Source organism: Falco rusticolus, chromosome 2 (assembly GCF_015220075.1).
Source record: "Falco rusticolus isolate bFalRus1 chromosome 2, bFalRus1.pri, whole genome shotgun sequence".
Lineage (NCBI taxonomy): Eukaryota > Metazoa > Chordata > Aves > Falconiformes > Falconidae > Falco > Falco rusticolus.
Genome location: NC_051188.1, coordinates 107479280 through 107507124, shown reverse-complemented (window position 1 = coordinate 107507124; position 27845 = coordinate 107479280). Strand labels below are relative to the sequence as shown.

Here is a 27845-nt window from a genome sequence, read left to right as displayed (position 1 = left end):
GACTTATCCTGTGTGATTTTCATGTAAATCCTTGACAGTTTCAGTCACGGTTATTTTTTTGTTGTTGTAGTTAAAGTACACTAGGAGCTCTGTGATGTTAGGAAGTTCACAAGAGAGAGGACCTAACCTCTGAGTCCAGCAAGAGTGTAGTTTTTGGGTTTTAATGACTTACTAAGAAGAGGGCTCTGCAGAGTTTGACCTTACTGCATCTTTTCAGTGTTTTTCTTAGCTATTTATAGATTTGCCCTCTCTTCCACTGATGGTATACACACCACAACCCTTTTGCCAAAGTGTTTTTCAATACGGATAATTTTAATTCAGATACTGTTTTTATTATGCAAGTAATATATAAAAAGTATCCTGTCCTTCATCACTCTGGTAATTAAGAAAGTTTACCTTTATTCTTACAAGGACTCAAAAAAATTTGCAATTGTTTAAGATAAATTCAAACTGGAGAAAATAGTTACTTGACAACTGAAAATACTCTGAAAGAATAGAAGGGTTATTCAATCTTAAATATAAAGTTGCTGTGAACCTGCTATAAATGATAATGCATTTATGTTGAAGCTTACCTCTGTGTTTCCTACACAGTTTTTTTGACCTGTGATAATCATTTGATGATTAAATTATTTTCTGAGTATCTTCATGGGTGTTTGGGACAGCCCTAGAAATTATATTTATCCTTTCCTGAAAGACTGCTAGCCAGGATAAATAAAACCAGACTTTGTTTCTTACCCCAAAACTTTTCTCCTAACTGTAGGAAATGCGCTTTTTCAGATCATAAGTACAGTGATGGCTTTAGATGGACACTCTAGCGTTACATATTTTATATTCGTAAATGTGGGTGAAGTTAAAAAATATTTTTTTCTCTTAATTCTGTACATATTTTTGTAATCTTGCAGGCTTCTTACATCAAAAGAGTGCTATTTAAGAAAAAAAATTTCCATAAACCATCTTTGATTTTGCCATTATGGCAAACATTTAAATTTTTATTGATTAAAGTTGCATTTCTGAAAGTTACAGCTGACATTCTGGCTTTCATGAGTCCTCAAATAATGAAGTAAGTTTTTAATGTGTTTCACTTTATATTTGGACACTAACAGTAATAATAAGGCTAAAGGGTTACCAGTATCAAAACCAAACTGAACAATAGCTTAGATGTGTAAAGACTTTATTTCCCTGTCCTAACCCCACCTGCCCCAGTGATTATCTGAAAATGTGCTAATGAGGGAAAACTCAAAGAGATCAGGAATTTCTTAACCAACGGACTGAGGCAAAACCATTCCACAGTATTGTATTTAAGCATTTAATACACTTTAATATGAAATCAAATGTTAAGAAAAATGGAGTACCAAGATATTTAATTTCCCTGCTTTTTTGTCAATATTTTTCCACATCTATTTAAAAAAACCCAACACTTAAGCATATAATAAAGTCTATACCTTCAGCATTTAATGGAAAACTGCAGTGACTGTTCTTATCATGTTGTTGGTAACATGATTTGTTAATTTAACAAGGTTGATGGAAATGGTTTTTAGAAACTGTGCTTACCACAGAGGTGTTAAGAATTTATCAAATACCTGTGTGTTTATAAAGAAAAGATTAATGAACATAATTATTGTTAACCTCCAAACTATACCCTGAATCAGTGTAATCCTGAAAAAAATTGTTACCCATAAAATCCATTTAAAGGCATCATAGTTGCTGGTTATTTAAGATAACCTCTTACTTACACAAAAATAAGAATTTTCCTCTAGATTTTTTTCTCTCTAACTTTCATGGTTGGTAGTTACAACCTTTCCAAGTATGAATATCTTCCTCTTTTTTTTTTTTTTCTTTTCCTTTTATGCCATTCTTTATTTGTACTCCATTGCTTGTGAAGTCAGCAATAGCACACTGATGTCTAGAATAGTATTTGAGAATTTTTTCTAAGGTAACAAATTGGAAAACAAAGATAAGACCTGCCTTTTTTTAACATTGTATTTCTTTGTGACCTTCCACCATATCTGGATCCAAAATTGACTTAATTAAACAAGTTGCCAGTATGTCAGTTTATTGCACTTCTTATTGTCAGTTGGTGACTTAATGCACAGAATTTAAAATTTATTTTCCTTCATTTTCAGAGCAATGATAATGGTCAGGGAAAATCGTCCAAGTTCGTATGAGAGTGGATATGGCTATGCTATTGCCCTGTTTTTTGTAGGTCTCTCACAAACTCTTCTCCATCAGTTATATCAGCGTAACAACATGCTAACTGCAGTCAAAATCAAGACTGCAGTTGTTGGCCTCATCTACAAAAAGGTAATAATGTATTCTTCTACTTTTCAAAACAAAACCTGAAATAAACATACAGTGTTAAAAGACATTACGCTTACCAGCATGATTAAAAGCCAGGATGTTATACACCAGTGTCAGGCTAACAGATTGACTTTATATTTTCATTATGATTTATTTATAATAATTCCGAATTTCAGCAGCATTTCTATTGTAATACTCTAATCTTGAAATTACATTGTCAGCCACCCGTACAGACATAATATTGGAGATACATGTAGAAACTGAACTGTTACTATTTTGATTATGGGTTAATGTCCAAATTTACTGAATAAACTGGCAAAACTTTCTAGGTTGCATGTCTGGGAAGAAGTAAGGGTATACATGATCACTGTTTTTACTATCTATTAGTAGTGAATATGAGAAGCTGAAGCTTGCTGGATTGTCTCCTTTGGAGGCCGATATTTTCCACCTGATTTTAGTGAAGCTGGTTTTCTGTTGAGTTGAGTACCCAGTAGGTTTGTTATTCTTCAGATGTTTAAGATAGCTATAGTAGAAATCTATCTATAACTTATCCCTCCTTAGCAATGTATACTGAGGTGGCAGCATTATCAGCTACAAGAAATACAGGTGCTAGTAATGTAAAAGTAGCTGTCTGACCTGCAAAACATAAAAATGTTTACTATACTGTTAATACGTAGCATATGAGATGAAGCTGGTTTCTCCGTGCTGCACCTTTAGTTTACTGTGTTACGATCATGGCACGCTGGTATTTTTACTGCAGTATTTAATTATGAAACACAAGTTAAGGAAGCAAAAAAATAATACAAATCTGAAATAAATTACCATCTTTGTTAATTTAAAATACAGCCTCTTTTCTCAAGAGAGTCAAACTGATCTTTTGACATAGACTTCTCAGGTATTTTCTGAACCAGTACATGAAATTTTACTTGTAAATTGCAAATCAGTTGAAGGAATTCATTCTCTCAAGTTACGTATCAAGGTGTGTCAGTTCATCAGATCACGAACAGCGGAGTAGAGGCTGCGGTTGGGGTGGGCATGGCTTCTGGCCAGCTTTCACATCCACAAGGTAGAGACAGAGCTTCTCCCTCTCTCTGAGCTGGGCAGTGAACGCTGCGTCAGCTTGTGCTTTGCGCGTGGGGTGTGTGGTCAGATGAGTTGCTGCAGCACTGTCCTGTCACATGCAGGAGTTGCAGGTGACACAGTGGAGAACTGTGAGGCACTAACACAGAGGGAGAGGGGAGAGCATGTGTGTGCGTGTGTGTTTGTCTGGGTGTCAGTCCCGAGACACTTGAGACTTGTGCTGTCTGCCTGCCACACTGAGGTTACACGTGGTTGCAGTGAAGCCTGCTGTTGGCTCCTGCACTGGGAGGTTCTAAACTAGGCCAAAGCTGGGCCTTGCTGAGCCCTTCTTGTGCCAAGCTGTCCTGTTTATTTACTATAAAGAGTTGCAAGTGTGTTTCACTGAGCTCAGCTTTGCTCTAATTATTGCCCTTTTAGCTTCTCCCGGGTGGCTAAACCCATCAAAACTGTGGATTTTTGTGACCACTGTATTTTCTGGTTGCAGGCCTTAACTTTAGCAAATGCCTCACGACAAAACTATACGACTGGGGAAATTGTTAACCTGATGTCAGCAGATGCTCAGCAACTCATGGAGATGACTGTAAACATCAACCTGTTGTGGTCGGCGCCTTTTCAGATTGTCATGGCTGTCGTCTTTCTCTGGAAAGAGCTTGGCCCCTCAGTCCTGGCAGGTGTTGCGCTGCTCCTTTTGGTTATACCTGTAAATGCACAGATTGCAGCCAAAGTAAAAAATCTGAAGGTGAGATATTTAAATAAGTATAGTAAGGAGAGGATAAGCTGTCATAATAGAGGAATGAAGGAGGGGGGTTAGGTTATGCATGTATAAAATAATATTGGTACGTCTAAATCAAACTCAAAATGAAAAAGCAATACCAAGCTGCAACTGTTTTTTTTTGAGGGGGGAAGCATAACTGCAGTAAGAAAGCCGTATGTTTGATAGCTAAACTAGTATTTAGGTTGGATAGCTAAATTTTCATTATACCGAAACAATACTTTTGTATTAGTAAGAATTACTGTATAACTCAAATTTTGGAAACGGCTATGTTTTTCCATATTATATGAGTTATTCCATTAAATAAGGGATTTTCTAGAATTACGGCTCTCTTCCACTTTTATTACTCAGGTTAAGCTGCTCACTCAAATTTAGCACGTTCTCCTGAGATGATGGGAATTCCCATAGAGGTGTTGCATGTGTTCCTACTTCTTTTCTGCTTCTCTGATGCTACAGTTCTCTTGGCACTGTATTGCCTGTTACTTTGATAACTTCTGTGAGCTCCACTGAAAAAGTAAAAAATCTAGCTACAACCCTAAGTTTTGCACTGCTATGAAGCCAATTATTTGTCTCTGTTTCATTTTGCCTTTGATGGTGCAACATTCAGTGAGGACTGTGGGTCCTTATTAGTTCTTTTGTACGGCTGTGACAGTTTAGAGACATTGGGGAAAAAAACCCCAAAACAAATTCAAAGACCTCTCACCTCTTTTGCCGGTGAGGTGCAGCAGCTACATATGCACTTAGATCCCTACTGTGATATGAGAGAGAGAGAGAGAAGAAACACAAAGGACACACAAAAAAATCATTCTGTCTAAAAGTTTGCAACTTGTTGTTTTGTATGAATAAGACTCAAAACATTAAAGAGGTTGTTAATTGGTATTTTCGAAATGTGAGATGCAGAAGAGCCTGAGTGTAGCATAGCAGGGAGAAGACTTTCTGCGTTTCTTTAATTAGTTTTTTTTTCAATAACACTGTATTAATCAGTAACAGGAAACTCTCCTCCTAGCTCCTGTATATGTACATATAAGTGTATTCAATGTTTTATATTCATACACTATTACGTATATATTCATATATGTGTGTATATAGTATTATACTGTATTGTTGTTGAGTCTGTATTTACCTGCTTGAAGATTAAAACCATATTATCATTCCTGAATGCCCTGGGTACTGGAAGCCTCTTAAGTTTTTAATTCAAGGTTAATAAAAATAAAAAAGACAAAAACCTAAAATACACTCGTTAAGATATTTTAGGGAGAAAATGTTATTTAGATGTACTTAATTCTTTATCCTATCTTTTTTTTCCCCTGCATGTATAACTGAAAAAGGTATAACTGCAGTGATAGTATGTTATTCAGCAAGGTAAAAATAGTATTAAAAGTATTTATTGCCTACAGTTCACCGCATACTTTACTTTCCAAAATTTTTTGCTCATTTTAAAATGAAAACATTGCTGTCTTTTAAGCAGAAAAGCCAAATGAGGTATTCAGATCAACGAGTCAAGCTACTAAGTGAAATGTTACATGGAATAAAGGTAATGCCACAATTAATAAGTGTTCTGGTTTTTTTGTAAGGACATAAAGATAGAAAGTAAGTTATTTAAAAGACTAAAGTTTTATGACTAATACTTTAGTGATAATGATAAAAATGTAAAGTGAAGATGTTTTAACATAATGTGCTTAAACGTGTTTTTGGAAAATATTTACTGGTTTAAGTTGATCTGAAAATCTTAGTATCCATGATGCATTAATTTTACTACCACATTTTAAATGATAATATAAAATGTGTTAATAGATGTCTGAAAACCTGTAGCAGAGTGAAATTTTAGCATAGAAGAAAAGCTTTTTTGTTGTTTATCCCATTTTGAAATAAACCAGCTCATCATTTATGATACATAAGTGACAAGTTGAAATCTGAAGAATTAAAGAGTGACTAGAGTATATCTTCCATAAGAACAACCTACTTCAGAGTTATCTTAGGTCTTGCTTTCATTTGTAAAACATCTAAATTTTTGTAGTTTGGCATTGCTGAATATTCGAAAATGACATTTGGAGCTTAAGCTTATTTTCTGCACCATGGTTACTGCTTTTTTGTTTTATTGAAATATGTTTGTTTGATTGTCTAGATCCTCAAACTTTACGCATGGGAACCCGCATATCAAAGGAAGCTCATGAGCATTAGAGAACATGAAGTGGATGTTTTGAAGTCGTCTGGGTACCTGACGACTTACTCCATGCTAACATTGACGTGTATTCCTTTTATGGTTTGTTTTATAAAAATACTCATTTATGCAGGAGTATTTCTCATGTTTCCTGTTGCTTTAGTAGCTGAATGGCTCACAAATGTTGCCTCACAGTAAACATTAAATCAACACAATATATTCCAATTCTCTAGGTTCTAATAGTATGTATGTATATAACTGGAGAAGAATGAGAGAGATTATGAATTGACCAAGCTTTTAAAGACCTCGGTTAGAAAGTTGAATCAAATCCAAAGCTCCTGAATCTCATTTCACTGTTTCAATTACACAGAAATGACCTACCTTCTTTATACCCCTTTTTAAGGAAATGCACTTTTGATCTGTAATTTTTAGCTATCCCTTTTCAAAGACTAAACTTCTAAATACATGAAAAAGAAAAAAACCCAAAAAATATGAACCAAATTCATCCTGGCCTTATTTCAGTGGAATTCTATCAGGAATGCATTCAGATTTTTGGATCTTTAAGTCCCTCTGTTAAACTCTGTTGGAAGGTAAATGGAGGCTTCAGGGCTTTGGGACAAATAGTTAAGGGATCAGGAGCACAAGTAGTGTTCTCTGTCCTTCCAGTTGCAGGGAACGATGAGGGAAGAAACTGGAAGAGCCCGCAGATCAATGTCTGGCTCTGAGCCTGGTGTCACCAGCAGAATTTTGGGGTTTTTTTGATTATGGGTTGGTCTGCAGGACACCAGGCCTGCTGGCAACAAATGGGGTACAACTGTCTCAAAGGGGTGAAAGCATCTTTGTGCAGGAGCTGGCAGGACTCATTGATAGAGCTTTAAACTAGATTTGAAGGGGGAATGGGGTAAACCCAGGCTCACTAGAGATAAGCCTGGGCTCAACACGCCAGCGTTTGAGGGAGGGTGTGCTAGCGAGGGCCTTTAGCCTGCCATCTTAGTGGAGGTAGGGAATGGAGATCCATGTGGCAGCAAAGACACAAGGTTTATTGATGTGTTAGAAACCATGGAAGTGCCTGAGAACGATCACATGGGAATTAGGGCTTCCCCCCAAAAAACAGGTGACCCAAGTGAAGTGCATCTGCACCAATGCATGCCACATGGGCAACAAACAGGAGTTGGAAGCCATTGTGCAGCTGAAATACTGTGATATAGTTGCAATCACAGAAGCATGGTGGGATGGCTTACATGACTGGAGTGCTGCAATGGATGGCTATAAACCATCAGAAGGGTTAAAAGGGTTATAAAAAATCAGAAGGGATAGGCAAGGAAGAAGAGGCGGTGGGATAGCCTTGTATGTTAGGGAGTGTTCTGACTGTATAGAGCTTGATGATGGTGATGAAAGGGTTGAGTATTTATATGTAAGAATCAGGGGAAGGGGCCAACAGGCAGATATCATGGTGGAAGTCTGTTATAGACCACCCAGCCAAAATGAAGAGGCAGGTGAAATATTCTGTAAGCAGCTGGGAGAAGTCTCGTGATTGCTAGCCCTTGTTCTTGTGGGGGACTTCAACTTATTGGATGTCCCCTGGAAATATAGCACAGCAGAAACAGTCTAGGAGGTTCCTCATAACTTAATGTTCAGCTTGACTTCTTGATACAGTGGGTGAGTGAGACAGCTATGGAAGGCACTGTGCTGGACCTGTTGGGTGTGAACAGAGAAGGACTTGTGGGTGATGTGATGGTTTGAGGCTGTCTTAGGCATATTGACCATGAAATTATCAGAGAAATAAGGAGGAGGGTCAGCAGAACTGCTGCCATGGACTTTTGGAGAGCAGACTTTGGCCTGTTTAGGAGACTCGTTGACGGAGTCCCTTGGGAGGCAGTCCTGAAGGGCAAAGAAGTCCAAGAAGGCTGGACTTTCTTCAAGAAGGAAGTCTTAAAGGCACAGGAGCAGTCCATCCCCATTTGCTAAAAGATAAACTGGCAGGGAAGAAGACCAGCCTGGCTGAACAGAGAGCTTTGGCTGGAACTCAGGGGAAAAGTAGAGTCTATGACCTTTGGAAGAAGGGGCAGGCAACTCAGGAGGACTACAAGGATGACTTGAGGTTATGTGGGGAGAAAATTAGAAGGCCCAAAGCCCAGCTAGAACTTAATCTGGCTACTGCCATAAAGGACAATAAAAAATTATCCTATAAATACATTAGCAACAAAAGGAGGGCTAAGGAGAATCTCCATCTTTTATTGGATGCAGGGGGAAACATAGTGATGACGGCTGAGGAAAAAGCTGAGGTACTTAATGCCTTTTTTCCTTCAGTCTTTAATAGTAAGACCAGTGGTTCTCAGGATATCCACCCCCTGAACTGGAAGGCAGGGATGGAGGAGCAGCATAAAGCCCCCGTACTCCAAGGGGAAATGGTTAGTGAACTGCTACACCACTTAGACATAAGTCTAAGTCCCACTGGATGGGAGTGGAGGTGCTCTCCAAGCCACCTTCAATCATTTGGCAACAGTCCTGGCTAACTGGGGAGGTCCCAGCAGACTGCAGATTAGCCAATGTGACGCCAATCTGCAAGAAGGGCCGGGAGGAGGATCTGGGAAACTACAGCCTGACCTTGGTGCTGGGGAACGTTAGGGAGCAGATCATCCCGAGTGCCATCATGTGTCATGTGCAGGACAACTAGCAGATCAGGCCCAGTCACCATGGGTTTATAAAAGGCAGGTCCTGCTAGACGAACATGATCTCCTTCTATGACAAGATGACCCATGTAACGGATGATGAAAAGGCTGTGGATTTTGTTCACCTAGACTTTAGTAAAGCCTTTGACACTGTCTTCCACAGCATTGTCCTGCAGATACTGTCTGGACATGGCTTGGATGGGTGTACTCTATGCTGGGTAAAAAGCTGGCTGGCTGGCTAATCCAAAGAGTGGTGGTGAATGGAGTTACATCCACTAGCGGCCGGTCACAAGTGGTGTTCCCCAGGGCTCAGTTCTGGGGCTAGTCCTGTTTGATATCTTTATTGATTGTATGGATGAATGGATCGAGTGCACCCTCAGTAATTTTGCAGACAACGCCAAGCTGAGCAGGAGTGTTGATCTGCTGGAGAGCAGGAGGCTCTGCAGAGGGGTCTGGACAGGCTGGACCAATGGGCTGAGGCCAGTTGTATGAGGTTCAACAAGGCTCAGTGCCGGGTCCTGCACTGGGGTCACAACCACCCCACGCAGCGCTACAGGCTGGGGGCAGAGTGGCTGGGAAGCTGCCTGGTGGGAAAGGGCCTGGGGGTGCTGGTTGACAGCCGGCTGGGCATGAGCCAGCAGTGTGCCCAGGGGGCCAAAGAGGCCAACAGCAGCCTGGCTGGTATCCGAAACAGTGTGGCCAGCAGGACTGGGGAAGGGATTGTCCCCCTGTACTCAGCTCTGGTGAGGCTGCACCTGGAATCCTGCATTCAGTTTTAGGCCTCTCACTAAAGAAAGACCCTGAGGTGCTGTAGCATGTCCAGAGAAGGGCAATGAAGCTGGAGAATGGTCTGGAGCATGTGTTTTATGAGGAGCAGCTGGTGGAACTGCGGTTATTTAATCTGGATAAGAGGAGGCTCAAGGGGGGACCTTATTGCTCTCTACAGCCACCTGAAAGGAGGTTGTAGCAAGGTGGGTGTCAGACTCCTCCCCAGTAACAAGCAACAGGACAAGAGGAAACAGCCTCAAGTTGTGCCAGGGGAGGTTTAGATTGGATATTAGGGAAAATGTCTTCACCGAAAGGGTTGTCAAGCATTGAAACAGGCTGCCCAGGGAGGTGGTGGAGCCACCATGCCTGGAGGTATTTAAAAGATGTGTAACTGTGGCACTTAGTGACATGGTTTAGTCATGGACTTGACAGTGTTAGGGTAACGGTTGGACTTCATTGTCCTAAAGGTCTTTTCCAAACTGAATAATTCTATGGATCAAACTGAAATCTTTAGGGATAAATGACTGCCATTAACTTCATTTACACAAACTGGCATCTTCTAGTCATTAACTCACAGAGGTGAAAAGGAATATTCCTTAGGAGTAGTGAAAGGGAGGATTAAGGCCATCCTTCAGTCTATGACCTTGATAATAACTGAAATATTTGAAGCAGTGAGCAAGAAAAATACAAAGTTTGAACTAAATGCAGTGAAATAATCAAGTTGTTATTTAGGGCTTATAGGAGTCCTTATACTTTATAAGTAGTTTAGTTTAGGATTCCTAGTATAGTTTAAGACTATTAAACTCAACAAGCAGAAGAGACCCCATAGGACAGGTTGTTAAATTCAGCATTTTCTGTCTGAAGGTTTGACTACCTGTTGTGTGAGAGCCCATCTTATTCTCTGATGACTACTGACTAGATTTTGGGAAAAAAAAAAATATCCAGTGATCAAAATAAAAATACCTGCAGTAAATAGTTGTATTTCATGTCCAATATCATAGCAAGAGAAAAAAAATATGAATTTCCTGAAACGTCATGTTTGAGTGTTTTATAAATGAAGAAATCAGTTCCTAAGATGGGAAAGTTAATTCATATAGTTTCATGTATATCTGGTTGGGTCAAATGCAGTACCCATGTTTTTTGCTCACTAAAATTATAGTATGTGTTCCTACACTCAGTATTGCAGCTATGCAGTAGTGTCTGTGTGCAGCAGTTACAGTCTCTGTTTATACATGAGCAGAAATGGGATCCCACACCTTTCAAATGCAAACAAAAATAGTATCTGTGTATAAATTGTAGTTATAATGTGATTTTGATTGTGGATATATCTTTTTCTTCTTTCTTTTTTTTTTTTTTTTTACTTAAAAGGTCTCATTGGCTACGTTTGGAGTCTTCTTTCATCTGGACGGAGAGAATGCTTTAACAGCAACTAAAGTTTTTACATCTATTTCATTATTTAACATTTTGCGACTGCCTTTGTTTGATTTACCATCTGTGATCTCTGCTGTAGCCCAGGTAGAGATATTATGAACAAGTGCTGTAAAAGGCTGATATTTATACTCAAGTCATGTTTCATTTATTTCTAGGAGTGATTAAGTAATTTAATTCTTTTAAGTTCCATTTTATTGATATGAAACTGCACGGTATTTTTATGGAAAGATTAAGTGTGAAGGCTGTGTTTAAAGGATGTCTCTCAGTCTCTTAAGTAGAATAAAAATTGGGTAGAACACATAATTGTTCTTAATTTGTATTATTATTTTATGTGTATAATTATTATTTTATTTGAAAAAAGTGAGCATTCTGTTTCTCACTATTCTTCCTTCAGTAGGCTAGTCTCAGCTTCTGCTCCTACTCTCTCAACTTTTTTTCATAATACACTGAAGACAAAGTATGAACAATTGGGGCTGCACACGTTTGAATCACTCAGCTGTTGTTACATATTGGAGCCCTTGGTACCAAGCAGGGAAGACCTATTGTGGACTCTGCAATACTGTGTTTGTCAAATCATTACTGAAGGAAGTGGAGAAAAAAGGAGCAGAGCTGTTGAGATACCATATCAACAACCTTCAGTCCTAATAGTGCACCAGTAGGGTTACCATATGAGTTGGGAACTGCTAGCTTTTAAGACTTTGTTATTGGGTATATTATATGAGCTGCTCATGAACGTGCTCTGTCACAGCATGTACACAAATCAGTTTTTTGTAAGGAAGGGGACCACTGTAAGCAAATACTTTTCCTGATTTGATTTCATTTTTGGTTAGCATAATGTAATATCGAAACTTTGTCTTTTGCTAAGGTTTACTTCTAATAGATTAAAAATTAGCACAATCTCATCTCAGTTTTTCACAGCACAGTAGTGGACATCTCATGATGCATTCAGGAAAATGTTGTCTTTCTTCATTATTTGGAGAGAGAGTTACTGTGCACTGTTTTTTTAAAAAAACAAAACCACCTAAAATGTTTTCACCACAGGTTTATGAAAACAAACTAATTGAGTCAAAGGAACCAGACATTCACTGATTAACTATATCTTCTAACACTGAATTATGTCAAGCATGCTCTGTTACTTTATAACTACCAAGCAGTAGATCCTCAAAGAAAAAAACCACTCATTTATTACTTTAGATTGTTTAGTATTTTAAGGAAAATAATTTTTAAATACCTAAGTACCTTTTTTGTCTATCTTCAGATAAGGAATATATCTTTCCATAATATCTAGAATTTTTAAAGTATTATTTAAAAAATTAGGCAGCACAGACATGTTATAAATAATATATATATGTATATATATGTTCATCTTGCAGACCAAAGTTTCTCTGAGCCGTTTAGAGGATTTTCTGTGTGCTGAGGATCTTAACCCTGAGGATGTCAATACAAACTACAGTGGAAGTAAGCAGTAACTATTAATTTTTAATTGCTCATCATTTGATATGGATGATCACTAAGAAACTCAATTAAGGGGATGGATTAGCAACGCTTTGCTTTTTTTTTATTTACTGAAACAGATCATGCTGTTGGCTTTATTGGTGCTTCTTTCCGCTGGGAAAAAAATGGCCTGCCAGTCTTAAAAAAGTAAGCTGTTTCTTACTTATTTCTATGTGCTCCTTTGGCAGAATGTGATGTCTATAGAGATTTTGTTCAGGTTTACTATATTCTGATTCAGAATTGTTCATGATGTTACATAGCCAAAAGAACATAAATGTGTGTGCTTTGGAAGATCAAGTCTGACCTGGTCTCCCTGATGCTCCAAGAGGAACCACATAAAGTGCATGTTCTCTGTCATAGTACTGCATAAGTACTATGGGAAGCCAGTGCTCTTCTTCCCTCTTCCTTCCTCCTTTCCTACCACCTGTCCTCTCAGTTTGCACAAGGGAGATTTAACTATAATATCAATGTTTCCTGAATTGCATTTTGGGGAGCATTAACTGCCAAGATGCCTTTTTGCCATTGTAGCATTTTATATTGCCGACAAGTAAGCTAAGGTAGTTTATGCAGCCTTGCGTTGAATACTGATCTTAAAATTGGGCTGTGACTTCCTTTGGAAAGAAGAAACAAACACTAAATCCGCTTTTCTCACAGTTTTCTCTTTTGCCTGAAATAACCTCTCTTTTTGTTTGACAATACCTAACAAGGTATTGCTTAGGTGTAAATTACGCTCTCCTGAAACTGCTACGCATTGGAGGGTTAGTAAGGTGAGGGAGTAACAAAGCTCTCAAGTGGAATGAGAAACCTATTTGATAAGGGCTCTACAGCTGTTAAATTTTGCTAAGGCAGCTGAAGAGGTTGCAACCCAGCTGGTCTAACCCTCTCACCACATTATCTACCTTATTCCTCTCAGGGCTGGGGGGATCACTTCCCGTAACGTGGCATTCAAGTGTCCACATCTCAGCCACCATAGCCTGCAATATAGTACCCAGGTATAAGCTGTCTTCAGCATCACATACAGACTTCATTAAAGTCTGGTATAGTCTCTGGGTACAGTCTTTCTCTACCTCATCTGTTCTCCAAGCTCCAGTCTGAAGGAACTATGCTTATCTTAGCGTAGGGCCTTCAAATCAGAACACACTGAGATCCAGATAGCATAAGGTGCAGATGCAGCAAGTGGCTCTCCTTGTGTAAAGTTTATGAGTACACATTGTACTTATTTTGACAGCAAAATCTGCAGGTTATGAAGGGCAGCTTTTATTTACCCAAACAGCTATTTTCTCCCTTAAGAGGGATCACTCATTGACTACAGTAGATGCTACGTGAGAAGTCTAGCAGGTGATTGTCAGAGTAAGATGGAACATGCACTGCAGGCCTTAGAAATAAGACCACCTATTGGTTAGACTGTCTCCCATTTGATTTTTATTATGATCAGATGAAAGCACAATCTCTTAACTTGCAGACAAATAAATTTATACTTGAAGTCATTATTGCAAGTTTCCGAACAGTATATAGTCAAAAGATATGCAAACTGAAGTACTAGTTTCTCATCATTCTGAGAGTAAAATAGAGTATCTCTTTCTTCAGTGACCACAACCCATACATGATGGAATGTTTACAGAGAGGATAACTAACTTGTCTTCCTCAATATTTCCAGCTTGAATGTCAGCATTCCTGAAGGCTCTTTAGTTGCTGTTGTGGGACAGGTTGGATCTGGAAAGTCATCTTTTCTTTCTGCTGTTCTTGGAGAAATGGAGAAACTTGAAGGAACAGTTCAGAGAAGAGTAAGATTGTCTGTCCGTGTCGCCCTGCTTTGCCCACTCGTCAATACCTAAATTAAGCAGAACTGCATTTGAAAGTGTAGTTTTTCCTCCTCAACTATTTATGATTGTATAAATACTGGCAAAGGTAGCTCCAGCTTCCTAAATCTTCAAAGAAAAGCAACACAATGACACTTTGTTAACGGTGTAACAGTTTCTCTTTGTTTTCAACCAAAGTGATTACAAAGCTATTTTCATTTTTTTATAATCTGTATAATTCAGTGCAAAAATCATGAGTGTTTAAGTCATATATTGAGCCCAAACATCTAATGGTTGCTGGTTTTGAACAGCTGTACAGACATGACCCAGTTGGAGCAGTCATAAACTGTTGTAGAAGATGATCATGTTTCTTGCAATGGCTTATGTGTAGAGAAGATACAGGATATGGAAATAGAGGGAAAAGTTGAACTTTATGCAGAGGTGGAATTAAGGTGCTGGCTTACCTGGTGATAGGAAACCCTGTAGCTTAACTTGTCTTGTAGTTACATAGAGCAGGGAAAGTCCCCATCCCAGAAAAGGGTTTAGGAAAGTTTTTTATAGGTTATAGATATGGAGGGAGTTAACATTTGAAAACCGACTACAGTGTTTGAGCCAATAAATTTCAATGGATAAGCACAATGTGGGTTAATCTGGTTGCAAGTGGATGTGGCAACATTAAAAGTGTCTCAGCCTTGAAAATAAGTGTTGAATAAAAATCCACTCCTATGGAAATCTAGTACAGTATTCTGTCACTCTTGGGGGATGGGGGAAGAATATGAAGTTGAGGTGTTCTGAATCTGAGAGTAGGAATTAAGAGGAAAAAGATAAACTGTGTAGAATCTTAACAAGGAAGGCATATACCCAGTAAGTGTGTGCTATCAATTTGTTGTTGTAAAATTAATAGATTTTCACAGGTCATGTAGCTTAATGGAAGAAAAGATCTAGGAGCATTTCTAATTATCACTTCTGTCCTGTAACCTTAATTTCTAATGACTGACACATTCCACAGCATGTTATGTAAAAACACAATCAAATTGTATTGCTGCATGTAAATCTTACAACCAATGCCTTTTTGTCACTGACATCTTTCCTGCAAGACTTTGCTCAATATATGTCCCAGCTTTGTTAGTTTTATTCAAAGTACGTGCTCTTAAATTAGTACAGGCAAGCTGTTATACAGGAATATTCAACTGATTCGTTTTATTATCTGACTTAGTCAAAATTTTAACTGTTTAATAATACTCAAGTTTTGGAGGTAATTACCGGTTACTTTGAGCTAAAGCTGGAATTTAAAATGTATTCTTAAAAGCTATTTTTCATGTTCAGAAAGCCCAAGTAAAAAAATTGTTTCCTATTCTTTTCAGGGTTCAGTGGCATATGTTTCTCAGCAAGCTTGGATTCAAAATGACAGTTTACAGGAAAATATTCTTTTTGGTGCAAATCTAAATATGCCGTACTACAAACTTGTTTTAGAGTCTTGTGCTTTACTGCCAGATTTGGAACAGCTACTGAATGGAGACCAAACAGAGATTGGAGAAAGGGTAAGAATTTGAGGTGTCAGAAATGATGCGATAAGTTAAGTTATGGCTTTTATGGTTTTATATATTATCTATTTTATAATTGTCACTGATGATTAATCAGTCCTCAGCCAAATACATCTAGCCCATCTCCTTACTTAGCTTACTTACTTTGAACTTAACTTCTGTTCAAGCTCTGAACTCTTATAATTATTAAAATAGCTCTTCTCTATACAGAAGTTTGAGTCAGCCCTGTCCTGTTCTCCAGGTTTCCTTTATACTCTAAAAATGCCTGTATGACTGTAAATAAAAGTTATTTTGTAGTTTTCTAAAGTATTTGCATTTGCTCATTCTGGAGTGGGAATTTAATCAACAGAGGCCAGGCTTTGCTCTAATTACTTGAAAATCCAAATGCTAACCTTTCTATTTTCATATCTAGTATAAAATTTACTTTGATTACCTGAAAAAAATAATGATGCAACTGAGTGTGATACACTGGTCTTCTTTAGTATTTCATATTTAAATGTGGATTATTTTGTCTTTCTTTTCTTAGGGTGTCAATATAAGTGGAGGGCAGAAGCAGAGAGTGAGTCTCGCTAGAGCTGTGTACAGCAATGCTGACTTGTATCTTCTGGATGACACCCTGTCTGCTGTGGATGTACACATTGGGAAACACCTTTTTGAGAAGCTAATTGGACCTTCAGGTCTCCTAAAAAGCAAGGTGAAGTAGGGTGTCATCCTTTCAATTTGGGGATGAACTGCTTTGTACAATACAACAGTAGAGGTCCCGGTCATTCTGCAAACGCTCATCTCTTACCTAGCATGTTGATGAAAGTCATTCTGAAGAAAGGGGCTAAATAAAAAGCACAGCTGATTGTGCCAATTTGAAGCCTATTGTGAAGGCATAGCACAGACCAAAAAAAAGATTGAGGGCTGGCCTGACCTGGGAGCCTGGAAGATTCATATAATATTTGCTCATTTTTCTTTCCTGGCAGCTTTTGAGGAGTGCTGTGATCTGCATATTGATCACTCTTGATCATGGTCACTGTTGATGCCTCACTGCAGTAAATAGGTTATAGCCAGTATAGGTTATAGAAAGAAAGGATTCTTGTTGAACAAAGAAATTCTTAGGGGGAAGTAGAATCAGAAGGAATAGACTCTCCTGTTTAAAAGCTGTTCACATGGGAAAGTAAGACAGCTTGTAAAAAATCTCTCCTCAGTGTCATGAATTAGGACAAATCATTCCTGCTGGCTGATGCCCACAAAATACATGTATTACTATGAAATACTTATTATTATGAATATGTTACTTACTATAAAGTAAATGTCTTTCACGTTCCCTCTCTCGCTTCTCCCTTTTCTTAATTTATCTGCTTCATGGGTTATAAGTGTCTGGCAGAAGCAAGAACTCTAGTGATGGTAGACTTGTAAGCAGATTTTGTTATTGAGATTATGAAACTACATGTAGTATGTTAAAACCTGTAATATCTACCTCTTATCTTTACAACCTAATCTAAACCATTCCTGACCAGGAGATACACATTAAGAGACAGATAAGTGCAAGTCATAGCAAATAGCTATAGGCATAAAGTTTGACATTACAATCAACAATTAAAATTCATGTAATAAAGTAGGCAATAAGTAACAATAATAATAATAATAGACAAATAAATGAGCAAAATCCCAGAAAAATTCCATATCTTTCCAGCTATCATAATATAATGTCTGCTTCTAATATACACTTTGTATTCTTTGTATTTATATGGTACATTGTGTTCCAGACTCGTATATTGGTGACCCATAACGTAACGCTCCTGCCTCACACCGATCTTATAATAGTAATGGAAAAGGGCAGAATAAGTCAAATGGGGACCTACCAAGAACTAATTTCAAAGAGAGCTAATTTTACTGAGCTTATTCAAGTCTTCAGTGCAGAGCATACAAATGAAAAGACAACCCCAGTGGAAGGTGAGAAAATTTGTATACTGTGTTTGCTTAGTATTTTTAGTTTTCATTCAAGCTTGTCAAAATATTCCTCCTCTTCTTCCTGTAAATGAATACAGTAATTGCTGGAAAATGTAGGGTATTTCTGTCTGTGTTTTGGTATAGAATTATAGGGTATAAAATAAAAAAAATCAGGCTTTAATGTCTTGAGATCAAATGGTTTACTCTTTCAACTAATGAACGTGTGATAAAACTGCCTTATGCAGCTGTTTACTTCTTTTACATACTGTATTAATTACCTGTTAAAGTTACCTGATTCTGCTAAGGATTTATTGCCCAATAAATAACTTATGGAAATTTCAAATTAATCTTGCAGTGTCAGTGATTATGTCCTGATTTATATTGGATGTTCCTGTTTCCATCACCTTAGACTGCTGTAATCGTTGAGCACAGCAGGGAAGGAGAATATGGTCCATTTGTAGGCTAAAAAGGCAAAACCAAAACCTTTTAGTACTCATATGAAATACTTCCAGCCAACAGGTAGACAGCATAAACAAACAAATACTGCATAGTACCTTAAAAAAATCATACTTACAAATCATTCATATAGATTGGGATTCAGCTTCTGTACCTGAGTTATTCAATACGGGCCCTTTATAGAGTTGCAGGAAAGGAACACGTACATTGACAATGCAGTCTGTTTGACCTGTTTTCATCATGTACTTCAAGAGGATATTAATTGTGGTTATTTAATTATGAGAGAAGCAATCTCTCCACATGACACAGAGGAGTCCTATGAGAGATGAATATCTGCAGACGTTTATAATGCTGGTTTCCAGTTAGCTTAGCACCTCTAAACTGAGCCTGTAGAAAGTACAATGCACAATCTGGTGCATTCAGGCCCTGTACTGGAGCCCGCACTCTCAAATATTTGCTGGGGTTTGACAGGGGGGAGTGGACAGACAGAATAGCAAATTTGCAAAAGAAAGCAGTGGGCAGTCTTGAGTTAGCTGTGTTGGGATGAAGGTATGAGGTAGCCATGTAAGGAAACATGTATTATTCGTGAAACGTAATAAAGAGAGGGAAGGGGAACCAAAGCAATGAAGAGAAGAAATGGTATGCAATGTGTTGTGATACAAAATTATACAGCAGAGGCACATTCAGCAGGATAGATGGACGCAGGAAACATATCTATGTCTTAACAGGTCTGTGGACAAAAATAACATCAAATATGAAAAGAAGAAAAAAATACATTCCTGGAAGAAAAAAGTATTGACTCCTTTCATTAACACATAAAGAACAGAAATGCAGGCCATGATCCAAGAATACTTTGAGATAAACACTAACGTTAGTATTTACAGGGATAGTAATACTTTAAGCAAGACTGGAATTCCAAAGAGACTCTAGGCTCATGGGGGAGATTTACCTGCTCTCACAGTTCTAGCATTTGGTCATAAGTGTGTCTGTCTTGTGTAGTACTTATTCCAAGACTAGGTCGACTTAAGGTGTTCGTAATTTAAATTATTGCAATGCATCAATTTGTTCCCATTTTTTATTTTTAACTTCTTGTACTGTATCTGTTTACTCGTGGTATAATACTGAAAATACATTTTTTATTCCCCCCCCCCCCCCCCCCCCCCCCCCTTACAGTGATTTCTTCAAAAGAAGGGGGCCAGCTGGGCAGGAGTCTGCAACAAAGAGAACTGCTGAAATATAAAGAGTAAGTATTTTGAAAAAAAAAAAAAAAAATTAGCCATTGCTTAAGTGATGCAGTGCTAGAACAACACAAAGTGCTGAAGGCTGCACCACTATGCTTCACTGTGTAAACACGGGTTAAGCCTGAATGCCCATTAGCAGTTGAGAGCGTGTATCTGGAGCTCACATTGTTTTCACTTTATACAAAAGAAGTCTCGTTAATGTGCTGCATGAGTTCAGGAGGTCCAGTTCATGGGCTGCTTCACAGTGCGTACCAAAGTACATTAAGCAGGAATGAAGGGGACTTTCAGAAGATCAACTGAGGTCACTGGTGTGGATGCAACCACAATTCCCTGGCAGAAATCTGACTTTTTGATATATTAACAAGTTGTTTATGCTCTTTGTTTTTCCTTTGTAATATTGATTTGTCTTTATCCACCTTTAAGAAAACCTCTGGGCTTTCTAATAGTGAATAACCACCTAGATGGATTTGTAAAGCACTGTAGTGCTGTATTTGCAGTTATGTAAGGTAGTGCAAAGATGAAGTAGATGAGACTCAACCTAGAAAGTTCAGAGAATGCAGGACACTTAAGCTTAACCACCCTGGTCCAAAAGTAGTAGGACTGGAAGCGTCAAATAATAAGCCCTAATCCTGGGCCCAGACAAGGTCTGAGAGCCAAGTTGCACGACACAACACTTACATGGCCCAGAAAAGGGCAGTCTTACATCTCTCGCTGATGTTTATGCAGGGCAAGCTCAGTTTTCTCTACACATAATTATACAAGAAATGAAAAGGTCATACCTAGTGTGTCTTCTGCCCATAATATTATTATAACAAGAAAAACAGTACACGTGAGGACAGTTTGTGTCTCCATAGGAAAAAATTACAAGATTTTATAGTAACCATTTTTGCTGAGAAATAAATTGATTATTCTTTGTATGAGGATTCACAAGAAGACTTGAAAGTGTTTCTTGTTTGCAGTTCTTCCTTCGATCAATGGAAAACACTCACTAACAATAAAGAAAAAGTTACCACTGGTGGCGTAAGTATACTAATAGAAAAAGCTTTGACTTTATTTTTTTCCCATAAACGTATTATTTTGCAGTTACAGTTTTCTGTTTCTTGTTAAGGTTGCCTGACATCTCATTACTGAATTTAAAATAAATTTTACAGGTTTTTATCAAATTTAAAGTAGGTATCTGAGATTTTCTATTTTGATGATCTGCTACTGGCTGTATTTTCACATTACATCTAGCTCCAGTCTGGTTTGCATATTTCATAAAGAAGAAGATGAAAAAAGCTTTTACCTCTGTTAGAAAAACATTCTGCCTGTCTTACCTTTAGGAAGTTTATAAATACCTGTGTACTGGAGGAGGGAGTAGAAATTTTGCATGGTAATACTACTGCAGTATTGTTTTATGTTAGAAGCACACTTTCTGCAGTTTCCATTAAAAAAACGTGCCAGTTGCTAGGGAAGGGAAAAAGAACAAGTGAAACAGGAGTGTGGAGAAGGTCAAAACTTACTGGGAAGCTGTAGTTTAATTAAAATAAGAAGGGGGGAAGAAGGTGTGAGTTTCTAGCAAGATGGTAGAAATAGACGCTTGAGAAAAGGAGTTTGCAGAAGAGACAGAAAAGTTTGTGCCAACTACAGCTCATTTCACTTCAGACCCTGTAATGAAATCCAAGAATCTGTCATTATTCTGCTTCTGCAAGTTCTGCCTTTCCAGTGGCCTAGCTGAGTTTGGTCCCATTAGTCCTCATCTACACCAAGGATGAGATTTTTCCTGCTGACACTAATGTCATTGACTCCGGCAGCCCAGAGTGGCAGGTCTAAAGTTTCTAGTCCCATTGATGAATAGAGTAAGATTTGCTTCATACAAACTGCCCAGGAATTGCACTTTTGTTTCCTTGGGTTTTGGGGGGGATTAGTTTGTTTTGTTTGTTTGTTTGTTTCGTATAATCTACATGTGTATGTTTTTTTAAGTCTTGACACTGGAAAATACCACAAGTAAGTTTGCCTATGATATGTATCCTTAAAGAGCAGAGTGTAGTGGGAGGGGAAGTGTTTTTACAGTATGTCTTCATATACCTAAGTTGTCAGATTTATTTAAAAAATAATTTAGATTTATCCCGTTCCCATTATATAACTTGGATCTGTATTTACAATGATAATGATTTTAAGGGTAACTTTTTAAAAAATATATTCTTTTTTTTAAAATGTATTTAGATGAAAATATCAGTCGTTTTGAAATACCTCCAAGCCTTCAACTGGCGATGGATGTGGCTCACCATAGCTGCTTATTTAGCACAAAATGCACTAGCCATTGGACAGAATCTGTGGCTGAGCACCTGGACTGCAGAAACAGCCAAAATTAGTGATTTTACAGAGTGGAAACAATCACAAAACTATAAACTTCTCATCTATGGGCTTCTGGGATTCATACAAGGCAAGGATAAACATTTTTGACTGTTTTCTCACCATTTGCTGAGTTTAATCTGCCTAAATGTGTATTAGTAAAGAAATAGTCCTGGTTGTTTCATAAACAGAATTGTATGCAAACCAGTATAATAGTTTAACCTGGGGAGAGAAGAAATATACAGACATGTAGAAGAAAATGCTATTTAATTTTATGATACTTCTGTGAATTTTTGGAATATCAAAGCGTAACCAAATGAAGTTATGTTGGCATCTCAATGAGGAAGGAAATCAGTGTTGATGTGTTATGGCATGCTAACATGAAAGACTTAACTGCAGGAAAAACATACTTATGAAATAGTCACATGTATCAACAAAATACAAAAATGTGCATTTGTAAAACTAAGATGTGAAGCACAACTGTTGGATTGCTCACTGTGGTAGAAAAGTGACAGAAACAAGTTCCATCTCCTTTCCCTCCCCAACCATTCATAATGTCTTTTAATTTATCCATTCACAAGGTCTTCTCATTTGCTGTGGTGCTTATGTGCTCACCAAGGGATCCCTGTCTGCCTCTCGGACATTGCATCATCAGCTGTTAGATGACGTGTTGCACCTTCCTCTTCAGTGTTTTGAAACTAATCCAGTTGGTCAGATCATCAATAGATTCACAAAGGTGAAGGAGAAAAATCATGCGTATTTTCCATTTTATGAGAATGAAGCTTGAGTGACTACAGATTTAATTCCATTTAGTATTGTTGAAAACTTAAAGATATCAAAATAAGTGAATGCGGTATCTAGCAGTAGAAAGCTGTTTCAGTGCATAAAATCTTAAAAAACTGTCTCAAGCTATTTTCTTACAAAACCATCAAACCATATTATTAGTAGTTGTATAGACCTTATCCAAGACTATTAGGAGGCCATTCCTCTAAAACTGTTGCTGCAGTGCAATGAGTTTACGAGACCTAAACCTGATCTTTTTAAAAAAAAACCAACCTGTATTTTTCTTAGATAGTATACTGTATATCAGAATCAAATGTTATTGTCAAAACCAATTAATACATTAAATTCATGTTCTTGGAGGTGTATAGACATAAAGTGGATGTTATTTTCTGTTTGTGGTGTTTTGGCTTTAACTGGAACCTCTAATACACATACAAGTGCTATTCACTGTGACTTTAATACTTCCCACTCTCATCATAATTAGATCGTTGCATTACTGATGCATTACTGATTACTTCAAATACAGTGACTGTTGGTGGCTCTGCTCTCTAGAATAGAAGAGTGGTTGTATAATACACTAAAAGATCAGTTGATTTAGGTTTCACTAAAGCCCCTAGTCTTTGGTAGTGATATATTATAAACTGGGTTTGAAAAAGCTTTACCACATATAGTAAGAGATTAGTAATAGATCAATATGCTTCCAGAACTATGAACAGGAGTATACAGAGTTAGGATTTGAATTCCTGGCCTCCTTTCAGTCTGATATGCTTTATGTAAGCTAAATAATATTGAGTAACAAAATAGCAAGAGCTGTCTCTTTTTGACTTTACACACTCTGAGCCTGTTCTCTGACATACAAGTAGTCTAAAAGCTATTATGTCTTTTTCATTTTTAGGCAAATAATAATATATGAATACATTCATTAGGATATAATCAGGGGGGATGCTACTAGATATTTCAGTTTTATTCCATTTTTAAAGATACTTTCTTGAAGTTTTTAGTGGAATTTACACATAAAATATTGATTCTTCTGTGCATCGTTACAGGACTTATTTATAGTGGACATACGTTTCCATTACTACCTACGAACTTGGCTAAATTGTACACTAGATGTTATTGGAACCATTCTGGTTATCACATCTGCCTCACCACTATTCATAGTGGTAGTTATTCCCCTGGGATGCATTTATTTTACTATCCAAGTAAGTGCATTAAGCTTTTATAAGGATTTCTCAATATATGTGGATCAAATGTTCAAAACAATCAAGGATACCGGCTTAAATTATTCTTTATTGCGAAAACCAAAAAACAAACCCCAAACATACATACATACATATATATATATATATGTATACAGAACACATGTGAAATTGCTTTCAGAAAAAAATCCTCAGCTTCTTAAAAGGAAATTAGAACTCTTCTTGAATATATCCTGTAATGCTTGGGAAATTTTAACATCTTCTGTTTTTCTCTTTATATTTGCCTTTTTCTTAGGAAGATACAGTATTGATACAGATCCCACTGAAAAATTTGATTAAGTTACCTGAAAAAAACGCTGTATATAATAGTGAAAATTAAAAGTTGAAGGGTAACCCTGAAACAACAGATGTAAAATAGAATAACGCCTAAACTACCTGTGCTGTTTTTTGTCTAGAGTGCCAGTTACACTACTGAGAAACCAAAAAGTAATGTTTCAGGAAGACTAACAGCTGCATTCTTGTTTCTTGATGCTCAAAGGGTGGTCTGTGATTAAAGACCTTAAAAGATTCTTAAAATAAGAATACAGAGGAAGGAAAAGAGTGCCTGGATTCAGTCTGTTAAATAATTTAAATACAGATAATATCTCCTTAATAATGAATGAAATAAAGGCTGAATTTCATCTGAGAAGGAAACAGAACATTCTAACTTGAAGTTTACACAAAAGTTTTGGTCGGTTGTTAGACACCTCTTGTGCTATAGCACGTTTTCTATAGAATTTGGAAGTAATAGTCTCCTATTTTAAACTTGCCAGTAATTTATATATTTCAGTTATGTCAGCACTAAAATATTGGTGTGTCCCAAGAGACAGATTTTTCTTTTTCTACAATGTTTGTGAATAGCTTTTTTTATGTGTAGACACATTCAACTTTTTCATATTCAAAATTTGCAGGAATTACTGAACAGATTTCTTAACTGGAAATACATATGGCAAATATTTTAAACAAAAAAAGGTAAAAGAAACTGTAGTGACTTAAAATGTCTGTTTTGTCTCTACTGTTTTATTAGCGATACTACATAGCGAGTTCACGACAAATTCGACGACTAGCAGGAGCATCGCATTCTCCTGTGATCTCCCACTTCAGTGAGACTCTTGCAGGGCGCTCAACAATTCGAGGGTTTGGCCACCAAGGAAGATTCATTAGAAGAAATAATGATGTCGTGTATGAGAACTTAGTGTACTTCTACAACAATGTTATCTCAAACAGGTACTTTACAGCTGATCTGCATCTGTGACTAAGACTTTCTTCTGTAGAATTCCACAACTAAGGGTTTACCTCTAGTCAGAGGAACCCACTGGGAAAAAGGAGGACAAGAGCAATTTATCCACCACTTTTTGTAATGATGGGTAGATTATGTCTAAGCACTAGGGTTTCTTCTTTATGTACCAGAAACTAGCAGGTTTATAGAAAATATGCATAAACTGCCTGGGATGAGACTGTTACGAAAAACCAACAACAACGAACAGGAAAAAAAATTTAAAAAAAATGTTTACCAATAGGTCATGAGCATGGAGTGTACTACTTTCAGCTAACAGTTCCTCTTACAAGTTTACGAACAAATTGAATTTATATTTTGGTAGTTCACGTGAAAGTAACCTGGTGTCTGTACCTACAGGCACTGGGCGGGTCTTAGAGAGTGGAATCTTGCGTTTAAGGAAATACGTCCATTTCCTCTCCTTCCTTTGTGATTCAGTTCAGCTATGGGCAGAGATTAGCAAGGTGAAGATTTTCAGATCTGGTTTTCAGTCATACACCAGATTTTTTTCCAGATAGGAAGAGCAGGAAAGCAGTATGAAGAGTAAAGGGAGCACTAGCCAGGAGTTGAGACACCTGCATTTTGTTTTTAACAGTGCTGCCAGTTCTAGACATGTTATATTCCCTCCCCCGTCCACCTGTAAAATGGGAATAATAGTACTTATCTCTTTTGTAAAGTGAGTATATGGCTAATACAATGATCTCAAAGAGTCATTATATTAGCAATATGTTTGCTGTACTATCAAAAATTTTGTAGGTAATTCACATTTTTTCTTTGCCTTGATTTAATACAGGTGGCTGTCTGTCAGGCTTGAATTTCTGGGAAATTTAATGGTCTTCTTTGCTGCAGTGTTTGTAGTACTGGCTGGAAATACAGTGAGTTCTTCTACAGTGGGTTTATCAATATCCTATGCTCTAAATGTAAGTAATGTTTTTCTTTTTTTGCTGCTACCACATTGCATATGAAAAAAGAAGGATACATACAATGTGGCTGAGTAGGTGAATATGCACAGTAGCATTAGCAACACTAAATCCCATGGGCAGAACAGAGTTTTCCTTTGCATTCCATTAATTCTGAGAAGCTTCACATCAATTATTATCCACTTTTGAATTTAGATGAAACAATAACTATTAAAACATACTTAAAAATCAAGTTAACTGAGTATGACTTGTTTTTAAGTGTTCTGATAAACCAAATAAGAAGCCTAGTCATGCACAGCCATACTTCATATTTGATTTCTTGTTCTTGTTCACTTACTAAATGTTATGTAGGAATGCTTACTAATAAAATCATTTACTTGGGTGTTGTCCTTGTAAAAGTAATAAATGAGAGCCACATTTGAAATGTGTCTCGAGGTAAGGTAAACTGTACTGGTAAGTTGCTAGTTAAAGTAAATCCTAAGCATTATGTATACAGAAGCTAAGCATCCAAGTTTTATGTTCTTGTGATACTCAGGAGTCTAGTGGTGTTCAGATTCTCACTGTGGTGAGTGCTTCAGAAACGCAGCTGAGAGATACTCATGAATAGAAATACAAAAAAATATATAGACCTGTCGTGGCATAACCACATCACCCCCAAATCACAAAAGTTCCATTTTCTATTATCCAGAGATAGAAAAATCTCCTTTATATCATCTTAATCTTGGTGATGACAATCACAGGTACTGCACAATTTTTCAGCTTCATCTGATGTCAAATTGGCGCCATTCTTTATTTAGTTACATACAGCATCTCAAAATGGTTGACTCCAAGAATTCTTCGGCTCACTTTTTTCCTACAGAAGTGGGAATATTTAACCACAGAATTGGTGCCACGGGAGTGGTACCTATTCTCTGTGTGTAAGCATTCCCAGTGCTTGAAGATGACAAATTTGGTAGACATGGTAGACAAATATCTTCATTAAAAATTCTTTGTTAAGTACTGCTGGTTTACTTTACATGGGAGTCGTGCAATAATGTACATACAATATGAGCCATATAAGTTTTTCCTTTCAACGTATCGTACAATTACCTTGCACTTTCTGTTGATCTTGAAGTAGTTTCAGATTTCTGGAGCTGTTATGTTAGTGAAAATTACAGTAGCCATTGGGCAGTCTGAAAGCAGACAAGAACTGCTCAGAGGAATGCTCAGATCAGTGATTTTCTAAGAGATAGTTCATTTGGTGTACCATCATTTTCTGTACACTTTTTTGCTTCTGTGATTAAGCATCCAGCTTATGAGGTAATTAAAGTCAGGGTAAGTTTTGAAATCAGTATGCTTTATTTTAGCAGAGTAAAATTTTTATGTTCTTTGATGGAACTATTTCCCCAGATAATTCAGAGTCTAAATTTCTGGGTGCGTAAAGCGTGTGAAATCGAGACCAATGCAGTTTCAATTGAAAGAATCTGTGAATTTGCAAAAATGGATAAAGAGGTGAGCATTTTTCTTGAAATGGTGAGCATTCTTCTTGAACATAATTTCTATACACATAATTTATGTGTATAGAAAATTACTGACTTTAATATTGATGAGTGGTAATAGCAGGTTATAATTTGTTATTAAATACTTTCTGATTTTTTTTA

The 27845-nt window shown here is 37.3% G+C and overlaps 1 protein-coding gene across 9 annotated transcripts in view; it reads left to right on the top strand.

The window, feature by feature from the left end:
* The window catches only part of LOC119143520 (multidrug resistance-associated protein 1-like), a 54947-nt gene that overhangs the window by 17014 nt on the left and 10088 nt on the right, over nt 1-27845 (top strand). For 8 of the 9 annotated variants that reach the window (XM_037377861.1, XM_037377864.1, XM_037377869.1 and 5 more), the window contains 20 exons: nt 903-1060; nt 2124-2301; nt 3863-4117; nt 5616-5684; nt 6276-6413; nt 11120-11266; nt 12556-12640; nt 12757-12823; nt 14334-14460; nt 15840-16016; nt 16546-16713; nt 17774-17960; nt 19587-19656; nt 20614-20674; nt 21860-22079; nt 22570-22724; nt 23818-23973; nt 25037-25236; nt 26079-26205; nt 27595-27696. In XM_037377861.1, the coding sequence (XP_037233758.1) occupies nt 903-1060; nt 2124-2301; nt 3863-4117; nt 5616-5684; nt 6276-6413; nt 11120-11266; nt 12556-12640; nt 12757-12823; nt 14334-14460; nt 15840-16016; nt 16546-16713; nt 17774-17960; nt 19587-19656; nt 20614-20674; nt 21860-22079; nt 22570-22724; nt 23818-23973; nt 25037-25236; nt 26079-26205; nt 27595-27696 (2847 nt within the window). The remainder of the gene's footprint in view (nt 1-902; nt 1061-2123; nt 2302-3862; nt 4118-5615; nt 5685-6275; nt 6414-11119; nt 11267-12555; nt 12641-12756; nt 12824-14333; nt 14461-15839; nt 16017-16545; nt 16714-17773; nt 17961-19586; nt 19657-20613; nt 20675-21859; nt 22080-22569; nt 22725-23817; nt 23974-25036; nt 25237-26078; nt 26206-27594; nt 27697-27845) is intronic. The other variant, XM_037377862.1, reaches the window with a different exon arrangement.